Source organism: Delphinapterus leucas, chromosome 4 (assembly GCF_059928025.1).
Source record: "Delphinapterus leucas isolate spDelLeu-1000000601 "Yukka" chromosome 4, BTC_Dleu_Yukka2, whole genome shotgun sequence".
Lineage (NCBI taxonomy): Eukaryota > Metazoa > Chordata > Mammalia > Artiodactyla > Monodontidae > Delphinapterus > Delphinapterus leucas.
This window is the reverse complement of record NC_143132.1, coordinates 46,361,584-46,386,178: the sequence shown is the minus strand read 5'-3', so window position 1 is coordinate 46,386,178 and position 24,595 is coordinate 46,361,584. Positions and strand designations below refer to the sequence as shown.

At 42.4% G+C, this 24,595-nt stretch overlaps 1 protein-coding gene across 12 annotated transcripts in view; it reads right to left on the bottom strand.

Annotated features, from left to right (window-relative positions):
* ST3GAL6 (ST3 beta-galactoside alpha-2,3-sialyltransferase 6) overlaps window positions 1-24,039 on the bottom strand; it is a 101,316-nt gene extending 77,277 nt beyond the window's left edge. For 7 of the 12 annotated variants that reach the window (XM_022584985.3, XM_089910437.1, XM_089910442.1 and 4 more), the window contains exon 1: window positions 3,582-3,777. Coding sequence is in view for 1 of the 12 variants with exons in the window: in XM_089910446.1 (XP_089766572.1) it covers window positions 3,094-3,221 (128 nt within the window). In the remaining 11 variants the exon portion in view is untranslated. Of the gene's footprint in view, window positions 1-3,064; window positions 3,324-3,581; window positions 3,781-17,235; window positions 19,021-23,909 lie in introns of those variants that run through there. The other 5 variants (XM_089910439.1, XM_089910445.1, XM_089910446.1 and 2 more) reach the window with 5 other exon arrangements.
* Window positions 24,040-24,595: the final 556 nt, after the last annotated feature.

Below are 24,595 nucleotides of genomic sequence, written 5' to 3'. Positions count from 1 at the left end.
CTCTGTGCTACTGGATGAAATGATGGCATTGGCCCACTGTGTTTCAAGTGTAAGGGGGAAGAGAGAATGCAGAAGAGGTCCTCTTCACTCAGCATTCCAGCGTTGAAGGTAAGAAAATCTCCTAAGGCTTGGGTGCTTTCCTTCGCCTTTTCCCAATGGTCCAGGAAGAGGAAAGCCCTGATCAGACGCAGAAGGTTGTGACAGCAAACGGGAAGCTGGATGACCAAAAGATCTGCCCCCCGCAAAAAAAAGAAGAAAAGGAAAAAGAAATATGGATGAGACTCAGATCCTACTGCTCCGCACTTTTACCCTCATAACCTCACCCCCATATTATCGCTTCTTAGCCTGACTGTATGGCAGCCAAGTTCCTGACCGAGTCTGAGACACTTCCACCAATTCAGTCACCATCATGGGAAAGAACGCCTGCTAGCCCACTGTGGTGAGGGAACTGTGCTTCTAACACCCTGACATGGAATCATAAATACAGTTTTCTACTGAAACACTGTAATGTCCAAGGCAGACAGCCTGTTCCATACATCAAGCTCACTCCAAACTAAATACTTTTTATTTCTAACTTATCAGGGTTCGATTGGAAATCGTGGTGTGTGCTGTTGTCCACTGTATTTGGGAGAAACAGGAGAGATTCATTTCAGCTGTGAGGGTGGGGCTGTAGCCCTGGGAAGATTTCTTCCAGGCAAGAAGGATGAGCAGGAACTTCAGTGAGAATATACACGTATTCAGAATGAAAAGAACTTTCAGAACATAAGCCAATGGAGATAACATGACGTTGTAAACCTGGCCAGACACAGCACACCCAAGGGCCATGTCAAAGGTGTGGAGAAGATAGAGGATAACTAATTGTTGAAAGTCTGGAGCTAATCAGAAGGAAAGACAAAGTATGCAGAGCACCTGCTCAAGAAGCCAAGCATGAGGGGTAATTAAGAATTAATCTGTGGGGAGGGTGGGAGGGAGGGAGATGCAAGAGGGGAGAGATATGGGGACATATGTATATGTATAACTGATTCACTTTGTTATAAAGCAGAAACTGACACACCGTTGTAAAGCAATTATACTCTAATAAAGATGTTTAAAAAAACAATCAAAAGAAAGGGAGACATGAATATTTGTAAGTATCTGCTGAAAATTATATGTGTAGCCATTATTCAGAGTATGTTTTCTGTATATATTTCTGCTTTGATTTAATAAATAGTTCTCAAAAAAAAGGAATTAATCTGTGTTCCGATCAGGGGGTATATAAATGAGCACTGTGGAAGGCAAAGGAGAAAGATATGCAAATGAATGGAAGAATTGGTGAAGAACGTCTGCTACAGAGGCTTCCTGGAATGGTGTAAGGCAGAGGTGAAGTGACCTTCCTGTGATCCATTCTAGGTCACTTAACCTTGGGCAGTCTCAGTTTTTTTAACTATAACATAAGGTTAAGCATTCCTGTCTCATAGGGTGGTTGGGAAGATTTAATAAAATAGCATAGATTTAATAAAATAGCATTTAATGGCATTCTTCTGCCAAAACTGTTCCTCTATTCTTTTCTGAGCCCCGAAGATTTGTATTGATTCGGGGCATAAGAATAAATTGAGTACTTCTAACAAATCTACTGAAACGATCAAAACAGCAGTCTTGTTTTATTGCACCATAATACGGAGACACGGTACAATCTGCAGGTGTGGCAATCAGAGAGGGAAGCTGATAAAAATATTGCTCAAGAGAAGCCCCAAGGGCAACCAATGAAGACCTCCCCTCCCCCTCCAGGATTAAGGACAGTTTGAAGCCAGAACAGGAAAACACAGTTTCTAGAAGAGTTCTCTCCTCATAAACCAAAGTTGCCATTATCTAAAGTGCCTCCGGGACAATTAGCCTTATTCAGAGACGACAAGCTGTCAATAGATAACAATCTAAGAGTGGCTCTCTGCAGATCTTCGTATTTAAAAGCAGTCGTAGGTGAAAGGAAAAGGAAACGAAAACGAATCACTTTACAAATGTCAAATCAGCATGCTTTCGAACGGAAAATAACCTGCCACCCTGACCAGAGCCTCCTAAATATTTAACATCTCCATATAAATAAAAAGATAGTTTCATGGTCTGCAGCCGGGAGAGAAAGTTTTATGACCGGAAAGTCAAATATCCAAGCTAGCCTTGTAGAAGCTGCTATCAGAGACCAGAAGGTTACTGTGAACTTGGGGCCAGAGGGCGAGAGGCTTCTGGCCGATCGGCAATTTCCTTAACTATCTACCCCCGGCGGCGCTCCTCTTAAGCACATGCGACTTTGCTGAGTTTACAATCTGCAGTTTACGTAGTTTCTGATATGCTGGCATGCAAGATGTCTTTCTCATCACCACTCCCAAGAACCGTTTCTGAACCATCATCTTTGAACAGCAACGCCCACCCCCGTCCCCAACCTCTCTCCCCGCCCTTCTACTGAAGACCCTCCCCAAAAAAACTGTTTGGGGTTTGTTTTTAGTTTCTGAAAATAGCTTTTGATAGATTTTCTTTCAAGCCAAAACAACAGCACACAGGGGCTGAGATCGCCAGGGAGCTCGGAGACAATCCGCCTCAAAACCACAAGCGTCTTCTCCCCTACCCCCTAAACTAACGGCAGCCCAAGTCACGGAAATTTTCTCACCGCCGCCCTTTCCTCCAAATTGCCTCGGAGCTGGGTTTGCTAGGTCTAGTTCCACCGTAACGGGAAGAAGGGTTTCTAGCAAAATTTTCTAAGGTAAAACGGGAGAACCTTCCAGACCTCTCGCCCCTGCTCGCGTACAGACCCTTTTACAGGCAAACAATAGTGAGGAAAGCGCCCATCACCCCAGTCGGCCTTCCCTGCGCGCAAGCTTCCAGCGCCCCTCCCGCCCCTCCCGGGAGAGAACCTAGGGCCGAGCGCCCCTTACACCCTAAACCCGGGGGTACGGGACCAGCGCACGCAGGCTCCTGGGGGGAGGGGGGGTTGGTGCGTGGAGGCGCGCCCCCGGCCCCTGATCCTCAGCCTCAGGGGCTGCAAAGCCCGCGGATCTCTCCACTCCGCCAACCTCCCTCCCCCGGCGATACAAACCCGCAGCGAAGCGGGCGGGGGAGAGTTACCCGCCGAGGCCCCGGCGCGAAGACCGCAGAGGCGTGCCGAGCTCCGGGGCCGGAGGCCCGCTGCTCTCGGCTCCCTCGTCGCCGCTCGCTCCAGCCGGCTGCTGCCTCTCCCGCGGCGCCTGAAGCATCGAGCCGCCGAAGCCCGCGGCCGGCGGTAACCGGAGGAAGGTGGCGCGGTTCAAGGGGCGGCGCGGGGAGGATTCAGTCTCCCTCGGACCCGGCGGGGGAGCGGGGAAGGGCGCGGCGCCGCCCGGAGTCCCAGGCGTCCGCCGGCGCGTGCGCTGCCCGCCGCGCCCGGGTTCGGATCTCCGGCGAAAGCGCCTAGCGTCTCCGGAGCCGCGGAGAAGCTCCTCCCGCTCGGCGGCTTGCGCCTGACGCGTGGTGGCCGCGGCCGCCCCCGAGTTCGCGGAGGAAGGTGCAATGCGGAGGGAGCTGGTGGGGCTCCCCGTCCCCGGGCCGGCTAGGTGGGAGCGCGGCCGAGCCCCTACCTTTCCGGCTGGGCGGACACCAGCCGCGCGCCCTCTCCGGGCGTCCCGAACAGGAAAATCACCGCGAAGGGGGCCGGGGGAAAGCGGCGGGTGGCTTCAGGACAAGGTAGGAGGATCAAGTTCCACAGCCAAGAAGACACTCCCATCCCGCCCTGGTTTGTTTGGAAAGCTGCAGGGGCGAAAGTGAGGGGCATCTCGGGTGCTTCCCCCGCCCTCCCCGCCGGGCTGGCAGGCGGCAGAAGTAAACACTTTTTGCTTGGCGCGTGGGGGGACTTCTGTGACACGAGGCCGGGCAGGCGGTTTGGCCGCCAGTAGGAAGGGAGAGGGTGTTCAGAGAGACCAGAATTCCTGGGCTCGGCCCTTCAAGGACAAATGTGTTAGTGCTTTTTATCTTTTGGAGGAAACGTTACTTTAGGGAGAAGAACAAAGGTGAGACGTGCATTTTCTTTTCTTATTAAAGTAGGTCTCCCTTGAGAAAAGCGTCTTCATACTTGGATAGCTGTGAATACTTTTTTTTTTAACATCTTTATTAGAGTACAATTGCTTTACAATGGTGTGTCAGTTTCTGCTTTATAACAAAGTGAATCAGTTATACATATACATATGTCCCCATATCTCTTCCCTCTGAATACTTTTTAAATTTCAGTGTTTGTGATATAAATCACATGCCATCAAATGACCCCAGGGAGAAGAGCCACAGACTTGGGTGCAATTCAAAGTGAGTAATGTGTCAGGCACTGAAACAAAGTCCTCCGTCTGTGACGGACCTTCTGGTATTTGTATTAATTTTAACAACAGCCCTAGGAGGCAGCACTTGTTTTCCCAGTTCTCCTATCAAAAAACCCAGAGGGTTCAGAAAATTCCTATCCCTTTCCCTTTCTACAAATTGCCTTTGAAGGAACTCACATAGATTTTGTCATTTTAAAGGTGGTTCCTGAGACATCAGAGTCGTGAAAGATGTTTAGGGAATTTGTCCATCTGGGCCCATTTTTCTTGAGGTTACTTTGCTCTTTTAGGTTCTCCTGAGTTTATTACCCTTCTCTTTTTCATGATTTTCAGAATTAAAGCAGTGGTATACCTCCTCCCCTCTGGCTTTCCTAGGATTTTTGAATCTGCAACGTCATGTGCTAAGGGGAGAGGCAATCCACTGTTCTTAGGTGACATTTGTGCTTCTTCATAGTCAGTGACCAAGAAGGCACTGTTCACCCTAACCTAATTCAAATTCCACCTCCTCCTTTTGCCTGCAGTGTGACCTTGAGCAAGTGACTTAACCTCAGTATACTTCCTTTTGGCCACCTCTACAGTGAGATAGTACAACCTATCTTCAGGGGTTGTTAGGAGGATTAAAATAGATGATAACATAGAGAATTCTCAGCACAGTGCTCATCTCAAAAGAAACATCAATCCAGGAAGTAGGAATATTAGCTGCCAGTCCTTTCCCACCATGAGTCAGCTACCCTCCATGTATCATGTCTGTTTCTCTCATTCATCCTGCAAACCAGAATAATCTCATCCTAAAAATGATGAAATGGGGTCAAGAGGTTAAGTAATGTGCCCAAGGTCATACCACCTATTTTGGAGCAGTGATTCGAATGAAAGTGCCCGGAACCAAAATCAATTTTCTTTCCGGAATGTCATATCACTATGTAACTATCTGGGGTAAGGGTTTTTGACCTGTAAAACTTTTTTTTTTTTTTTTTAGTGCAGGATACATTATTGCATGGGCACATGATTGCAACTGTGCAGGATACATTATTGCATGGGCACATTATTGCAACTATGTAAAAATTTTGAATTCTTGTGGAGGGTGATAAAGAATTAAGCAGGGTGAATTTGTAGCCGTCTCTGGGATAGTGTTTTTGGTAACTTTTTTAGGGGGGGAGGGATGCTTTCACAATGTAACTATAACTCAGCCTTTGTGTAGAAGATTTATTCTAATAAGGTTGGAAGGGAAGGGCCAGGACTACTGGGACATGCAGGGTCTTTTAAAGATCCCTGAAATCATAATATTTAGGCATTGTACACATAGGACTGGCCTTGTTTGCTAGGTTTGTTTTTTGATTATGGATGGTGCAATCTCTTTGAATTAAAATGATATTGTCTCATGGGATGTGTCCCAGGGTATCCAGGGATAGGTGAAAGCCAGGTTCCCTGCACTACCCTGGGGTACCATTCAGCACTCTGTAGAATCACAGTCTAGAGTAAGGTTCAAGAAAGTAGTATTTCTTCTTCACCCCAGTATACAGCCTGCCTTCCAAATTCTCATGCCCCGTCCCAAGTGCAGGCTTTCTTGGCATGATTGATGTAGGACTGTCTACTCCATGCAGAAGAGACCTACTTGTAGGGGTGTGCTGTCAGCAAGTCACATCAGATCATAGTAGATGAACCCCAGGACTGGAGATACCCACAAAGTGAAAAGAGGCCACTTTCGCACAATATCCTCTCATAAGTTAATAATAATTTTTTAAAAAGTTTTCGTAACATTCTCAAATCTTGGGGTGTTCAGTTTTAAACAATATCTGACTCAGGACTGAGCTTGACCAAGCTAACCCTTTTTACATACAATCCTTCCTCCAACTCTACGTAAAGATCCTGCCAGCCCTGTCTTTATCTCCTGCAAGCAATTATTTAAACAACATGTGCAGGGCCTTCCTTGGCAGTCCAGTGGTTAAGACTCCACACTTCCATTGCAGGGATGAGTTTAGTCCTTGGTCGGGGAACTAAGATCCCAAACACTGTGTGGTGTGGCAAAAAAAAAAAAAAAATCGAGGACATGTGCATCTCAAAAATAATAAGCCAGTGTGTAAGGAGTCTAAATCCTAACTTAGAGCTATGAATCTGCCTACAGTGTAGAAAAACTATTGCTTTAGCAAATGGCAGTTTAGTACTTTCAAGCAGAGCCCAATCTTCTCCAAATCTCCATTCCAGAGCAAGGGCTCAGCTACATGTTTGCATATATAAATAACCATTGTGTTGTTTTCCCCAGTATTGTGAGTTCATGAAAAAGGAATTCACATCTACCAGAAAGCTTATTTGCCACTTGATAAATGATAGTGTCTCCTTATTCTACTAGTCCTGTCAAGGTTTCAGAGGTCTTAGTGGCCCAGTAGTTGTCAGGAACTGCATTTACTCTCCTTCCACAAGCTGGAGAGGGAGGGAAGGGAGAAGGTGGAACTGGGGTTCAGCAAGTTCTAAGCACATGAGCATGTCAATATCTATGTGGTGGGAGCCGTAATTAAGACAACTGATGGAAAACAATTGCAGTATTATTAAAAAGGGTTAATATCCAGAATATATACAAAGAATTCCTATGGATCAATAAAGACAACCCATTTAAAAATAGGACACAGGTCATAAGCAAGCAATTCACAGAAGAAAGACAAATAGTCCACAAACGTGCAAAAAATTTAGTGTCTGTTTTATAATAACACTGTGTAAGAAAAACTAGACAGTAATGAGAAATCAGATTGGCAAAAACTAAAAAGATTAAAGAGTCAATTAGTGAGTTTCCAGCAAAGGTGGCAAGGAAGCTATTCAAGTAAGTGTAAAGTACTACTTCCTTTTTAGAGGGCAATTCGGTGGTTATGCTAAAGTTCCTTGACTTATCTCCCTGGAAAGCAGTTCTGGCCTCAAGCCAAGTGATCTAGGAATGAGGACCAGGAGGGAAAGGAACTGAGATCTCTTCCTGACTCCTAGTTACGCCGACAACGAAAAGAAGTTGGCCCTTCTGGTTGCTGGGTAGCTCCCTGCACAGACCGCCAGATGGTAGGACACCTCCCCGAATTGTGTGTGGGCGGGGCGAGGGTGTGGGAGCAGTGTACAAAGCTGCTGTATCTTGGAGCAGCTTGCTCAGAGCTCTTATTCAATCCTGAGAAATGTTAGAAGCCTCGACCACTGTCCCAGCTGATGTGCCACCTCACAGGAGAGAAGGGAGATGTCTCACCCTTACCATCTGTCTGTGGAGATGCTCTCCTAATTTCCAGTCCCATGACTGATAATTGAGACAGAATATCTGGGTCACTTTACTCAGAGCACTCACTTAGCGCATTAATGATACTTAACATTTTTAACAACTTTCTTTCATCATAACTGGTTTATGGAGCTGAACTTATGCTACTTCACTTCATGGGAGTGTTGTTATAGGATGGATCCCTAAAAGTGGAATTGCTGGGCAAAATGTACATAAACCTACACTCAAATAATTAACTATTTTATATTTTCATGTTCAAAGCTTCATGCTTAAAAAACAAAAAGCAAAAAGCTATTTTCTATAGCACTCCTGAGGCAGAGTGCAAGGTGGAGTCTTTACAGTGGGCTGTGAGTGGCACAAAGGCTTCTCTGCATTTCGCAAACTCCAGTCTGCTGTAAATGCGTGTACCTTTCAAATCAGTTCCATTTTTTAGAACTCCATCCTGCAGAACTAATTACACAGGAACACAAAAATATGTATGGGGATGGTCACAGCAGCATTGCCTGTAATGTTTAAAAACAGGAAAATAATGCCCACGAATAGAAAGTGACTAATTAGATTATGGTAGTATATCCTAGTAATGAATGCAACTATTGCAAAGCTATTATAAATATGTATATACATATACTGATATGATGACAGCTACAGTATATTGGCTTTAGAAGTTCTACATTCATAAAACACATACGGTGTGATTCATTTATATCAAGCAGAAAAATAAAGGACCACTGGTATGTGTGTATGTACTTGTGAGTACATAAGAGAAGGTCCTGAAGCCTACACACCAAAATGTTGACAGAGATTTCTTCTAGAATTATAGGGGTAGAGAAAGAAGGGGATTTTTGCTGCTTACCCTAAATCTATCTAACTTGAAGTATTTATAATGTACATGAGCAATATTTGTAATTTTTAAAAAGGCACTAACAAAGTTATTTTTATGTGTTTGGGGAAAGAGAGTAAAAAAAAAAAATCCAAAATAAAAATGCGTCAGTGTTTAGGTACAAATTTGAACTCTCTAACTTGGCGATTCCCTACCTGTGTGCTCTTTATTCTATACAATGCATTTTTCCAATCAGTAGACACCAAATAGAAATATCAGATGAAAACAAAACAAAACCCTTAAGCCCATGTTGAAAGAACGAGAAGAAAACCTATGTGAATCTTGTTTTTATTGTGCAGTGGAAAAAAACTAGGCATGAAAGAAGCTTGAAGAAAGAGGTTAATACATTCGAACTCATAAAAATGTAGTTTCTAAAGGCAAAACGCACCAAGAAATAAAAAGACAAGTTGGGAAAAAATACTTGCAGCACACAGCAAATGGTTACTTATTATACCAAGAGCTCTTAGGGGACCCAAAAAACCCCAAGAATTTAATAGAAAAATAGGCAAACTACATGAACAAGCAGCACTCTGAAGAGAAAAATAAACATTACTTAATTAAACAAATATGTATACCTACTATGTGCCAGGCACTGTTCTGAGCAGGTATATAGCTGTGAAGGAAACAGACAATAATTTCTGCCCCTGTGGAGCTTACATTCTAGTAAATTTGAAGAGTCTTGACTTCACTAATCAAATTTAAAGTTATGTATTATTTGCACTTATTGGTAAAAATGATTATTAAAACTCAGTGTGGGGACTTCCTTGGTGGCGCAGTGGATGAGACTCCACACTCCCAATGCAGGGGACCTGGTTCCATCCCTGGTCAGGGAACTAGATCCCACACGCATGACACAACTTAAGAGTTCACATGCTGCAGCTAAGGAGCCTGCCTGCCGCAACTAAGACCCCATGCAACCAAATAATAAATAAATATTTTAAAAAATATAAAAACCTTTAAAAAAAACTTAGTGTGGAGATATAAGTACTTTCCTGTGCTTTTTGTGAGAATGCAAATTGGTCAGGTTTTTTTGGAGGATATTTTAGCAAAATCAGTTATAATTTTAAACATTTATATACTTTGTTGCAGAAATTCCACTGATAGAAACTTTTGTTGTAGATATCTTTGCCTAGTTATACAAAGTTGTGTTTAAGAATTGCCATTTAGATATTGCTTATAATGGAGAGACACCATGACTCAAACAGCCATTGGTAAGGGATTGGAGTAATAGGGTTCACATATACTGTAGATTTCTGTATAGTCACTAAAACCATGAGTTAGTCCTATATCTAATGACTTGGAATAATGTCCAAGATATTATTAAATTTAAACAGCAAGTTGCTAAGCAAGTTGCCTAGTAGGATCCTGTTACTGTTAGATATACAAAAAATAGAAATAATGATATTTATAGTACAGCTTATGTTAGTACACAAACAGAAAGTATCTGATACGATACACACCAGACATGAACATTAGCTATCTCTGGAGGATGCATTCATGGGAGGACTTTCCTTTCTAAATTATTCATTTCAGAATGTTTGATTTTCACAATAAGCGCCATTTGTAACCAAAAAAAAAAAGTAGAAATTTCAAAGCATTTTATGTTTTAGGAATTTTTACATGCAGTTGCTTGGAAACATATCAAACTGAACTTTGCTTGTTGGGGAGTGGGGGGGTCTGTGGTTTTTTTGAGAATTAATGACAAAACTCTGTTGTAAAGGGAGGATTATACACCATTTTCATCAGAACCCTGATAGTGACAGTGTTTTAGGTTTCTATTATTCTCAACCTTTGAATTAAAAGGAACTCATCCAATTTCAAACTTGCAGGGAATTCTACATCACCAAAGAATATTTGTAAGAGACTGACTTGTCAAGCAGAGAGACACTGGTGGGATACCAAGTTGGTTCTAGAGAGTCCCCTAGGAACCTCGGCCCCTGCATAACTAGGAACCTCTCCCAGCTTTCCGCCACCACAGCTGAAGATAAACATAGGGGATTCAAGAGGGTAGGGGAAAAAAGAAGGGCAAGGTGGAACCGCTGGATATACTAGGGTTAATTAAAGACACTTCAGCTAAAATTCGAGTCAGAACAGGCCTGTAGTGGGAGCTTTCATGATCTGCCATGCAACTCCAATTACTCCAAACAGAAAGGTCTCGCCTACTTTACTATCCAGCAGGAAGAAGAAAACTTCTCTTTGCCCAAGGCCAGCCCAGCCAATCATAAACTATAGCAGCCCAACCAATGAAAAGCCTCCATACTTTGAACTCCCAGCTTCCTCCAATCGACTCCTTGGTTAAAATAGCCCTTCCCAATCCCCCCCTCACCCTTCGCTATAAAAGCAGGTTCCCGTTCCTTGTTCTTCGGATTTGCCTATGGTCTGCCATGGTTCGTGTATCCGGAATTGCAGTTCCTCTGGCTATTCCCCAAAAAACTCGTTTTTGCTTATATTATTAAAGTTGACAACTCTAGTGTGACATATTATACTCCTGCCAGATGCTAGGTGATTTTATAGACTGCATTGTTTACCACACATAGCAAGCCCGTAAGCTAAATATCGTTATTCCCATTTTCCAGATAAGGAATTAAGGCTCAGAGAAATTACACAGCTTGTCCAAGGGCCCAAATCTAAACTTTGAACCCATATTAAACTCTCCACACCCATGACATAGTGCCTTTCTATTCAAGAGATGAAGAATGTGAGAAAATCAATTACATGCTACAGTGGGACATTTTGGGAAAACACAACCATGGTTAATTGAATGAGAATCTTGTGAAGGCTTAATTAGCCTTTTGTGCATGGGTATCAAAATGTCAACTGAAATGGAATTGTAGTCATTTCCAGTTTCCAAAAACCCAGAATGTTTTCTCCAGGGATATACAGAAAGTAAGTTACTGAAACCTTTCATCAGAACCCTAGCCATCATTCCTCCCAGGTCAGTCTGCTCTCTTTCACACCTGAACTCACTTGGGGGGGCAGATCCCATTTTTAAGGTAATTATAGTAGTAGAAGCAGTAGCTATAATGGCATCAGGGTCATCACAAAGAAAACATGCTCAGCGGCTTCCTGGAAGCATGCATACCCAGTACTTCAATTCTTTATTTTTATTCCTCACTAGGAATAGTTTATTACACTACAGGACATTATGAATAAAAGAGGACCAGTATCAGTAATGAAAACCTCTAGATACAGGAACCACTTATGAACATCTGAAGTAGAAGTAAAGGAAGGGTTAAAACTGACAATTGTTTCCCAGTGATTTAAACTAGTAGTCTGTTTTACTACAGTTTTCATTTTTACTGTATCTTCTTGTCAGCTTTTTAATTTATTTTGTGTGTGTTCAGATTGGCAGCAGTTTTTTCAAATCCTGCTCATGACTGTTAATTATTACAAGTCTATTAACACATGGTGATATACTGACCATCCAAGCAACGGTCTGCAGTGCCTCAGAAGTGGCAAATACTGATACATTTCATCTTCACCATCACTTTAGTATTATTCCATAAAACTGTGGGTTTCTGAATCCCTGCCTAAGGGACTGAAAAGAAGCACATATAATTTTGGCTTTGCTTGGAGAGAGGGATGGGAGTAAGCAGGATTTAACTGTATGCCTCTGTGCCTACAAGATAAATTAATGCATTTTAACCAAGCCAAATCCTAGACGTTGGATCCCCCAAGTTTTGTGTAACTGATAAAACATTTACTGTCTATAGATTTAAAAGCTGAATACCGTTGAATCTTCCTGGGTCCGTTAACACCAAGAGTCCTGCCACTGAGACTCTCTCAGATAAAATTCTAATCCACAGGCTGGAAAGCAATAAAAATCCAATACTAAATATTTGGAAGTTGTCCCTAAATTGTACTTAACTCCAAGATGATTCATAAGTTCATTTGTACATTGCTTCAGGAAATGCGCATGTCCTTGCCGTTGTCACCCCCCTGCCCCCCCGCACTTACTCTATATCTGAGATCTCTCCCCAGAGGGACTGGGGAGTCTTCCATTTCTAGCTCCGACTACTTTCTTAATTCTCAATCGTGTACTCCCAGCTGCTTGCTGAGCATCCCGTCCATCATGTATTTATCAGCACCCACTGTATGCAAAGTACTTTACAAAAAGCAGAGTCTACAAATAGAAAACTGAATGTTTTAGCCTTCCACACCAACCAGCCTTTTCTCTTAACTGACTCATTATTACTGATAATGCTTGTCATCCTTGACCTCTCCTTCTTTTCCCCCATCTTACCTGAACTTCTATCCTTCATGTCATTAACACTCCACATTCAGTCATCAAATGCATATTGATTAAGTGCTTGCTATATGTCAGACACTGTTGAAGGTGCTAGGAATACAGTTTGCCGGTGAGGAAACAGGCAAAAATCCTTGCTCTCCTGGAGCTTATATTCTAATAATTAACAGTGTCCTGAAAGAGCTTTCAAACGTCATCTTGTTGAGCCCTCCATCTCCATTTCACCTGTGCTTCCCTCTCACATGGTGTTTATTTCAACAACACCACCCCCGAGCCTAGATACCCAGGGCCACCCCATCAGACATCCCACCACCTAGAGCAGCTCTCTGTGTGATCATATCCTGGAGACCCACAACTTGCTCTTTCACTTCCCAATATTAGGCAAATCTCTCCAAACTCTGCTTAGGCCTCTCTTCCCTTTCTCTCTAGAACACCCTGACTCCCAGCCCCACCCAAACAGAGAACAACAGTGGACTCCACCTTCTCTGCCTCCATCAGTCTATGCTTTTGAAAACATATTTCAGTCGTCTTTTAGGGATTTGGTAACTTCTGTCTTTTTATCCTGTAACAGAAAACTCACTGAACAACAGAACACCAAAGCATGGTTACCTTCTAGAGACAGAGGAGGGATGAATATTTATAGCAGGGATTCATGGGGAAACATAAAGAGGTTTAAAAAAAATTCTTTTTTTAAAAAAATTAATTTATTTATTTATTTTTGGCTGAGTTGGGTCTTTGTTACTAGGCGCGGGCTTTCTCTAGTTGCGGCGAGCAGGGGCTAGTCTGTTGCGGTGGGCGGGCTTCTCGCTGCTGTGGCTTCTCTTGTTGTGGAGCACGGGCTCTAGGCACGCGGGCTTCAATAGTTGTGGCACACGGGCTCAGTAGTTGTGGCTCAGGGGCTTTAGAGTGCAGGCTCAGTAGTTGTGGCACATGGGCTTAGTTCCTCTGCGGCATGTGGGATCTTCCCGGACCAGGGCTCGAACCCGTGTCCCCTGCATTGACAGGCAGATTCTTAACCACTGCGCCACCAGGGAAGCCCTAAAACAAATTCTTATTAACAGTCACCTAATAACACAAGGCAGAGTATGGCAGCCCCAAATGAATCAAAACCCTAGACAGGAGAGAGAGGTAGGTGAAGCAGAAAGAAAGTAACATTTCTTGAGCCCTAAGGAGGGACTTGGCATTCATGATCACATTTAATGATAGCAAACCTGGGAGTTAAATATTACTGAGATAGTATGAAGAGGACAAAAACAGGAACAAAACCAGATTCAAACCTAGGTCTGGGTGGGTCCTGATCCCTGGCACATGCATTCATTTGGCAGAGAGAGAGGAACCTAATGCTTTTGTCCTGAAATCCCTCAAATGACTGACATACACAGAAAAAAAACTAAAGTGCACAGATATAACTTAATCCCCAAGTTTCTGGATTTTGATAAAATAGTGATCCATTTATGTCTTTAATTTTTCTTTATTTTCAAGCTAAACACCAACATTTCCATTTCATTATCATTTCTATTTTTTTCCCTAGTAGAAATGATGCTCTTCTTACTGTCCTTAAACATAAAGATCCATCCAGGAGTGACCTAACAGGTAAAAACAGAGTCTGATGCAGTGTTCTGTAGGCCTTTTTAGTTCTTCCCTTTATAAATGTTATTTCACAATGAATTAAATACTTGCTTTTGCAGTTGAGTATCCTTTCCCAAACTGTGTTGTTGGGAGATGCTAATCTGAGTTCCAAGCATACAAGATTCAGGACTTCCCTGGTGGCGCAGTGGTTAAGAATCCATCTGCTAATGCAGGGGACATGGGTTCGAGCCCTGGTCCGAGAAGATCCCACATGCCCTGGAGCAACTAAGCCCTTGCGCCACAACTACTGAACTTGTGCTCTAGAGCCCGAGTGCTGCAACTACTGAAGACTGCGCTCCTAGAGCCCATGCTCCGCAACAAGAGAAGCCACAGCAACAATAAGCCAGCGCACGGCAAGGAAGAGTAGCCCCCTCTCGCCGCAACTAGAGAAAGCCCGCGCAGCAACGAAGGCCCAACGCAGCCAAAAATAAATAAAATTAAAAAAAAAAAAAAGAATACAAGAGCTGAGGCAAATAAGATTGAGTCCTAAAGTCCTAACCCTCCTCCAAGCCACAAGCAATACAATACATATTAGCATATCAAAGGATCAGATAAAAACAAGAATAAAGAACGGTGTTTAAATTTGCTTAGTGGTTAAACAAATTTAAAACCAGCTTGTGGAGCTTCCCTGGTGGCGCAGTGGTTGAGAGTCCGCCTGCCGATGCAGGGGACACGGGTTCGTGCCCCGGTTTGAGAAGATCCCACATGCCACGGAGCGGCTGGGCCCGGGAGCCATGGCCGCTGAGCCTGCGTGTCCAGAGCCTGTGCTCCGCAACGGGAGAGGCCACAACAGTGAGAGGCCTGTGTACAGCAAAAAAACAAACAAACAAAAAAAAGCAGCTTGTCTTTGTGGGGGAAAAGACTCTTCTTCAGTATTCTATTATAATCTACTCTTCTATCTCCCCAAACCAGTTAACAGGAGACAAAATTGCTGTAGATTTGATTCTCTGTATATCCAGTTAGAAAACCAAGGGCTGGGATCTTTTCATAAAAATCAACCATGAATATAAGTTTGGACATGAATGTCACTTACTTCAAGAGAAATATTCTTAGAAAAAAAATCGTATGGCAAACTTGCAGTGACAGATTTAATATAAAATTGCTTCCTATTGCTCTAGGAACCATACGGTTATCAGCATTTCTTAATATTTTACTGTTAGTACTTAATACAATTAGTCTTTTTTTCAATAACGTGTGTTTTGGTTCAGATATAATAAAACGAATTCTGGTCAAAATTCAGGTTAATTTCTGAAATCATCTATCTTTTCGCTAGCTGGCTTTTCTTCATCTCTACAGAAGTAGTTTGTGCAATGTCAAATGTTTTGACAATCAAAATCTTAGTGCAACAGAAATTCCTTTGGCACCAACCCATGCCTACTTATTTCTACTAAAACTTCATAGTACATCACAATGTGAAATGATCATGTTAATAGGGGGAATGGAATTGGATATATACATCATGATTTCATTGATTTATTCATTTATATGTTTATCGAGAACCTACTATATACCCAGCACTATGGCATTCCAGGCATCAGACATACAGAATCCTAGACATTGGAATTCCTGCCTTGAGAAATAGGCATTAAGGCTACAAACACTTACTGAGATTCTATGTGTCATGCATTGGCTAAGTTCAAAGAGAACAGTGGTGAATGAACAGATTTTCCACCTTGATGATGATTGCAGATGAGCAGACATGTAGACAAACACTATTTGTCAGGGTATTGTAACTGTTGGACATAAACAGCGTGGTGGGAACTAGAGGAAACAACTTCCTGGGAGCATTTGGAAAGATGATATTTGTAATTTGCTTTATGCAGAAAATAATCTTCCTTATTTTTTTCCAAAAGGTTTTCCTTTTCTAGTGTTATCTTTGCTTAAAATAAGACATGCACGTACTTAGAATTTGCCAGAAGAGAATCTTACCCAAGGGTTCTTAGTCACTGAGATATGAATGACTTTTCCAAAAAGGTCTATAGAGGTCTCACACTCTGACCCCATCACCTAACATAGTTCCAAGCCCTAATTATTGCCTCAGATTTTTGGCCCCGCCTCAGGGTCTCTCATTCTGCAGGACTAGAGTGTGGCCTGAGAATTTTTATTTCTAACAGGCTCCCAGAAGTTGCTGATGCTGCCTGTCCAAGGACCACACTTTAATAAGCATGGTTTAGGGAGTTAAATATACCAACTGCTCAAGTTAAAGTCATTATTAAAGGACTGCAAGACAGATGATATCTCTGATTCATAGGAGGAGTAACAAGGCATAGGTTAGTAATAAAATACAAATTTAGATGGGCAGGCAAAATAAAATAATAAATATTTTATATCCTAAATGCAAGAATCTATTAACTTGAAGTCAGAAATCTGCTATCACTGATTATCAGGATTCAAAATACTTAGAGGTTGAGATGCTTTATGGTTTAACTTGAAATAACTCTTCTTTTCCTCTTCCATAGACAGACGTTTTAGAAATTTAGATTTAAAAAAAAAATTCTGACTACATCCAAACGAGTAACATAATGTTAGATTTTGTGGTGAGAACACAGTCCCAAGGATGTGGGGGAATTTGTTATTTCTTGTGAATGGGCCTCTTGGGAAACAAACTTCTAACACAGCATCAGTGAGAGCAAACAAAAGGTACTAGGATGGTGGTGACAATACACGAGGTCTGGGCCACATGAAGGGGACAGATGCCAACTAAGAGTCTTAAAAAAAAAATGAAAAGAGAGAATCTATATTTTTAGATTAATCTGCCTGCAGTCTGAATACTCAATGTGCCTAATATCAAGAGGGCTACACTGCTAGGCTGTTATTAATAGAAACATAACTACATCAAGAAAAGTATCTATGCTGTATTATTTTCCTCCTGCTGCTAAGCTTTGTTACAGCAAATCATACTTAAAACAACACAAATTTATTTCCTTACAGTTGTAGAGGTCAGAAGTCCAAAATCAAGATGTCATCAAGGCTGCATTCCTTCTGGAGGTTCCAGGGGGGAATCAGTTTCCTTGCCTTTTCCAGTGTCTAAAGACCACTTGCATTCCGTGGCTTGTGGCCCTTCTTCCATTTTCAAGGCCAGCAGCATAGCATCTTCAGGTCTCTCTGTGACACCTGTTTCTCCCAACACATGTTCTTTTCTGACTCTGACCCTCCTTGCCTCCCTCTTATAAAGACCCTGTAGTTACATTGGGCCCACCTGGATAATCTTCCCCTCTCAATCTCTTTAATTATGTCTGTAAAGTTCCTTTTGCCATTTAGAGTAACATTTTCACAGTTTCTGGGGACAGTTTTGGGGGGTACGGGGTGGAGACATTATCTGGCTTCCTACATGTGCCATTTATTTTGTTCTGGCCAAAAACCACTTGGAGTAGTGTTTTCAATGCTGGGCATCACATTTTCAGGAGGAAATTGATAAATGATATTCTATAGAAGAGAAAAATCATGAATCATTCATTCACTCAGCAAACATTTGTGAAGTGTTCACTATGTGCCAGGCACTGGGCGAGAAGAACTCTGGAGATGCCGATAAGAGCATAGGAGGCTGTAGGATATAATGCTTATGAGCCAGGACCCTGGAGTCTAATCATCTGGTTTTGAATCCTGGCCTCACCATTTATATACTGTGTGACCTCGTAAATTACTTAATCTCTCTGTGCCTCAGTTTTGTTACTTATGAAACTGAGATAAAATTATAACAGTCCCATAGGGTTCTTATGAAGATTATGTGAGATTCTTTTTTTATTTTTTTGGCCACGCCAATGGCATGCGGGCTCTTACTTCCCTGACCAGGGATTGAACCCATGTCGTCTGCAATGGAAGCGTGGAGCCCTAAACACTGGACTGCCTGGGAATTCCTAAGTGAGGTTCTTGATAAAGCCTTTGGCATAATGACTGGCATGTAGAGTTCAGTAAATGTTGGCATTGAGGAGGCATGAGAGGACTACAGCAGACTGTGGAGCGCCTGACAACCATGCGGAATTTGGAAAGGCTTTCCAGAGCTATGTCTTGAAAGTTGAGTTTCTTGTAGTTCATTGAGGAGAAATAAGGGATGTACAGTGAGAAGACATAGTGAAAGATTTGGAAACCACAAGGTATGGCTGAGCAGAATGGGGGAATTTAGCTTAGGAACTTTAGGAAAAGAGTTAGGAGTCACATGAGAGCTACATTTCAATCCTGTTGCTTGGGCAGTTGACACAACAGAAAGAAATTAGGCTTATTTTCTTCTATCTGGAAAAATATCCAAGCCCAAGTGAAATGACAAAAACAGCATTCATCTCAATATTTGAAAGAACTTGTGAATAATAAGGATTCCTTTAATGGGGTGGGTGGAATCATATAAACCCTTCTCTGTGCTCCACTGACTGTCAAATACACTGCCTTCTTGATGCAATGGTCTGTCTTAAATTCATTTTTCCCTGTACCCTTGTCAATAGAAACCCAAAGATTTTAAGGACTCGGCTGGCCATAAACTTTAAGGGAGACTGGGCTTCTCCCAGTCCCAGGGGTGTAAATCAGGATGGGTTTGAACCAACCATGGCAGCCACTGCCTTTGTGGTTGAGGAGGTTAGGAACCAGCATGCCACACGATTCTTGCCAATGCGATAAGAGAGGAGGGCCTTTGGAAAAGTTTTCCTAGTCTCTTCAGAAGATAAATGAGGAAAGGGAGTGCTCTCTCTGTCCCTCTTCCAGCTGGGAGACATCAAGCCAGCATCTGGAGAAGGCAGAACAAGAAGACAGAAAGGTGGATCCTTGATGAGGTGGACCAGCTGCTAAATGATCTGACCCTGGAATCGTTATAAAGTATGTCTTTCATTATATTAATATGTAATATATTAAAATACATTCAGTGTTAAAGTCAGTCACATTTTTCCTTCTTACAGCCCCAAAATCATCCCGCATATACAACTAGCAGTCTAGAACCCTGACAATCCAGGCTCTCATCAGAAAATAACCATGGGGGCTTCCCTGGTGGCGCAGTGGTTAAGAATCCGCCTGCCAATGCAGGGGCCATGGGTTTGAGCTCTGGTCCGGGAAGATCCCACATGCCACGGAGCAACTAAGCCCATGCACAACTACTGAAGCCCGCGCGCCTAGGACCCATGCTCCAAAACAAAGAGAAGCCACCGCAATGAGAAACCCATGCACCGCAACGAAGAGTTGCCCCCGCTCGCCACAACTAGAGAAAGCCCGCGGGCAGCAACAAAGACCCAACGCAGCCAAAAAATAAAATAAATGCAATAAAGAAATTTTAAAAAAAGAAAAGAAAAGAAGCATGGTCTCTCTATGGTTTATCGAAATGTTGGCTTTGAGAACTAATTTTAAATTAAGATTACTGACCTGATTTTCAGGTGGGAGATTCTGTTAGACACATTTCTTGGTTCATTTTTTTCTCTACTCATCTTCAATTTTATCTTTTGGATCAAACCATATCATTAAAGGGCTAGGTACTTATCCAGCCATTTAAATTAACACCACAAGGTGTCTAGTGATGGAATAACTTGCCTGTATTAACAATATAACTATTTTTCAGAATTCCTGCATAGGTGAAGGATTAATTTTCTAACTCCTAAAATTTCTACAAGTCTAAGAGTCTGTGCTATCAACATTTCTAAGTAATGCACTAAACCCACTACATATTGATAAACTGATTATTTTGCTATTGCAGAAATTCAACCAAGAGATACTCAGGAAAATATGCCAACAGGAGCAAAAGATTATTTCCCTTTTGGAAGAGAGAACTGTCCCTCTGATTTCTGCTAAATGTCCTTTTTGGACCATATATTCCTAAATAACCTTACAATCTCCTTAAGTTTCTCACTTCTCCATTTCCACCTCTATCCCCTCCAGCTCATTCTTATTTTCAATCAGGATGAGTTGGAACAGTTTACTGGCCCAGGTTAGGTTCTGGAAAGGGACAGCTCCTCAGAGATAACAGAGACATGTTTTCTCTTCTCGCATCACTTTTCTTTAAAGATTTTACAGGACCTATGCCTGCATTTACATCTGAAAAGAGTAGTTTCATTCTGAGCCACATCCTTGCCAAAGTTTATTAAGAATACTGGTAAAGTATGACACATTTACAAGAATCCTTTCTTTTAAAAACGGACAGAGCAAGAAAATTTGTTCTGTCATCCCCAAGTCAAGGGAAGAATGTCAAGTCAAAATTTAATTACAAAGTCTAAGACAATGGAAAAAGACAAGGTGTTCCCACTTCTCTCAGGCTCTCTTCCAGTTAGAAGGTGAGGATTTCCAGAAACCTGCAGCTATGTTTCAGTCATTTTTTGGAGTTTACAGGACTAAACTATATAAGCTATATTTTCTTATTTTCTGTACCCTTGATGCCCTTGCATTTGGGGCCTCACTGACAGGTGTGATACTGTGATTTATAATAAGAAATACATATTTGGTCTTAGTCCCCATTTCTGGCACAAATTTCCTAAGCGATAAGTGACAAAGGCGTCTTTTGTTATGTTAATGAGGTGACTTTTAGACCTAACCTAAGGATGGGGGCTGGTTGCCAAGGGAACCAGCTCTGTGATTAGAGGATTGGAACTTTCAGATTCACCCCCAGACCTCCCAGGAGGGGAGAGGGGCTGAAGATTGAATTCGGTCACCATTGGCCAATGATTTAATCAATTATGCCTACTGTAAAAACCGAACAGGATGGGGTTCAGAGGGCTTCCAGGTTGGTGAACACATGAAGATTTGGGGAGAGCAGTGTGCTTGGAGAAGCTCTGTACCCTTTCCCCATTCCTTGCCCTATGTATCTCTTCCATCTGGCTGTTCCTGAGTTACATCCTTTTATAATAAACCAGCAATCTAGTAAGTAAAATGTTCTGTGAGCTGCTCTAGCAAATAAACCAAACCCAAGGAGGGGGTCATTGGAACCTCCAATCTATAGATCAGAAGCATAGGTGACAACCGGGACTTGGTGACTGCTGTCTGAAGTGGGGAGGAAGGGGCACTCTTGTAGGACTGAGCCTTTAACCTGTGAGATCTGATGCTACATCCTCTTTTGTGTGCTTATTCTTCCCTTTTTTTTCTTCCTTTTTTTTTTTCCCACCTCTTCAGCATGGGACTGAATAATAATACCTGCCCAATTTATTTTCAAAATGTTTTGGAAACCAAAGATGTTAAACACATACCAGTGCTAGTTTAAAACCTTTAGAGACTCAAAGACCCCACATGTTATGGAGCTCATTTTCAATAAGTAATTCTATATAAAAATAATTTTAAGCCATAATGTAAGTGGAAGAAAGACCAGGAAAATCCTAATTTTTTTTTTTTCCACATGACTTCTACAGTTTAAAAATATAATTATAGGGCTTCCCTGGTGGCGCAGTGGTTGAGAGTTCGCCTGCCGATGCAGGGGACACGGGTTCATGCCCCGGTCCGGTAAGATCCCACATGCCGTGGAGCGGCTGGGCCTGTGAGCCATGTTCGCTGAGCCTGCGCGTCCGCAGCGTGTGCTCCGCAACGGGAGAGACCACGACAGTGAGAGGCCCACGTACCGCAAAAAAAAAAAAGAAAAAAAGAAAAAAATATATATATATATAATTATATGTCGATTTCTATTTAAAAATAAAACAGGGTACCTCTTTTCCTGGTGTCCTACACATGTACTTAATCTGGCTTTGGATAATCTAGTTCTAATTGAGCACCTACTATGCAAATCTCTGTGCTCTACGCTATATGAAAATAGGGTGATACGACAGTGAATGAGTGGTGGGGTTCTGAATTCTTTTTTTTAACTATTTTATTTTTTAATTTATTCTTTCTAGTTTTATTGAGATATAATCTTTTTTTAACATCTTTATTGGAGTATAACTGTTTTACAATGGTGTGTTAGTTTCTGCTTTATAACAAAGTGAACCAGCTATACATATACATATATCCCCATATCTCTTCCCTCTTGCGTCTCCCTCCCTCCCACTCTCCCTATCCCACCCCTCTAGGTGGTCACAAAGCACCGAGCTGATCTCCCTGTGCTGCTTCCCACTAGCTATCTATTTTACATTTGGTAGTGTATATATTTCCATGCCGCTCTCTCACTTTGTCCCAGCTTACCCTTCCCGCTCCCTGTGTCGTCAAGTCCATTCTCCACATCTGCATCTTTATTCCCGTCCTGCCCCTAGGTTCTTCATGACCGTTTTTTTTTTTTTTTTAGATTCCACATATATGTGTTAGATTTTTTTTTTTTAGATTCCACATATATGTGTTAGCGTACGGTATTTGTTTTTCTCTTTCTGACTTACTTCACTCTGTATGACAGACTCTAGGTCCATCCACCTCACTACAAATAACTCAATTTTGTTTCTTTTTATGGCCGAGTAATATTCCATTGTATGTATGTGCCACATCTTCTTTATCCATTCATCTGTCGATGGACACTTAGGCTGCTTCCAAGTCCTGGCTATTGTAAATAGAGCTGCAATGAACATTGTGGTACATGACTCTTTTTGAATCATGGTTTTCTCAGGGTATATGCCCAGTAGTGGGATTGCTGGGTCGGATAGTAGTTCTATTTTTAGTTTCTTAAGGAACCACCATACTGTTCTCCATAGTGGCTGTATCAATTTACATTCCCACCAACAGTGCAAGAGGGTTCCCTTTTCTCCACACCCTCTCCAGCATTTACTGTTTGTAGAATTTTTGATGATGGCCATCCTGACTGGTGTGAGGTGATACCTCATTGTACTTTTGATTTTCATTTATCTAATGATTAGTGATGTTGAGCATCCTTTCATGTGTTTGTTGGCAATCTGTATACCTTCTTTGAAGAAATGTCTATTTAGGTCTTCTGCCCATTTTTGGATTGGGTTGTTTGTTATTTTAATATTGAGCTGCATGAGCTGAATTAATTCTTAAGGTCATTATAAAAGGTTCTCTGAGGAGGAAACTTTTAAGTTGAAGCCCCAATAATAAGGAGAACCCAGCTATGTAAAGATCAGTGGAAGAAGCAATTCAGGAAGAGGAAGTCAAAAAGAAACAGTATCCTCGGCATCAAGTAGCTCCCAACTAGTCAGGAAGACAGAACTAAAACCAGCAAATTTTAACACACCGTGGCCTTGTCTGTTAGTAAGCTAACACATACTAGCCGTGAGAGCAGAGTGCTCTGAGAACCCGGCGGGAGTGATGAATCAGCGCTGAGAAGTGTGAAGGGGCTGTACCAAGCAGGCCATATAAAGGCGGAGAACATAACTGGAAAGATTTAAATCCTGCCTCCATCAGAGACGTTAAAACAGATTGCCGGGCTTCACTCCACGTTTACTCAGTCAGGATCTCTGAGCTGGCTGCCTGGAAATCTCTGTTCCTAACCAGCACTCTGCTGATGGGAAGACATTTTGAAACCCTCTGGTTCAGGGAACAGGCCTTGGAATTAGAAAAATGACTTGGACACACGGCTTAAGTCTCGCTTCCCTCTTCTGTGAAATGAGGATAATAATACAGTCTTCCTCATTGGGGAGCTATGAGGATTAAAGGAGGCAGTATTTGTAAAGTGTCACCTATCACAGCCATTGTAAGAAAAGTGTAGCTTTGCTCAAAACTGAGTAAAGACCGAGTTGTCCCAGAGCTCACACACGTATCTCAGAATCTTACCTTGCGGGGGTGATGACCAGTGGGGAGGTTACAGCTGTCTGGACAGGTGAGGGAGGCTGGAAAAGCAGCAGACAAGGCAAGGGCGGAAGCCAGTTTCCACTGGGGCAGAAGGACAATGAACCGCTGCACGTTATCAAGGGTTTGTAGGAAACAGCTGGCTTTGCCTCGTCGTTTTTTTTTTTTTTTTCACTTCCTCATTTCAAATGCAAGTTGTTTAAAGACGTTTCCTCCCTAAAACCCAAGCCTAGTTCTAGGCTAAATCAAAACAAAGTTGTTTTGTTACAAAAGGAAAACCCCCAGGGAAATTAGACGGTTAGCCAGACAGAAGTTGGTCAGAGGGAGGTCAAGTTTGGGAAATAATGGATTAATTCAAATCCCTTCTACAGTCCATATAGCCTGAAAATTGCTGCCTGCAACTGACAGGCTCATCCCTTCCAGCAAGCCGGTCTGACAAGCCTGAGGAGGGGAGAAGGCAGTGATCTTCACCCACAGACCCTTAACCATAAAATTGTTCATCCCGGACTTCCCTGGTGGTCCAGAGGGTAACACTCCGTGCTCCCAATTCAGGGGTCCCAGGTTCGATCCCTGGTCAGGGAACTAGATCCCACATTCTTGCCACAACTAAGAGTCCGCATGCTGTGACTAAGAAACCCACGTGCTGCAACTAAAAAAAGATCCCTCATACC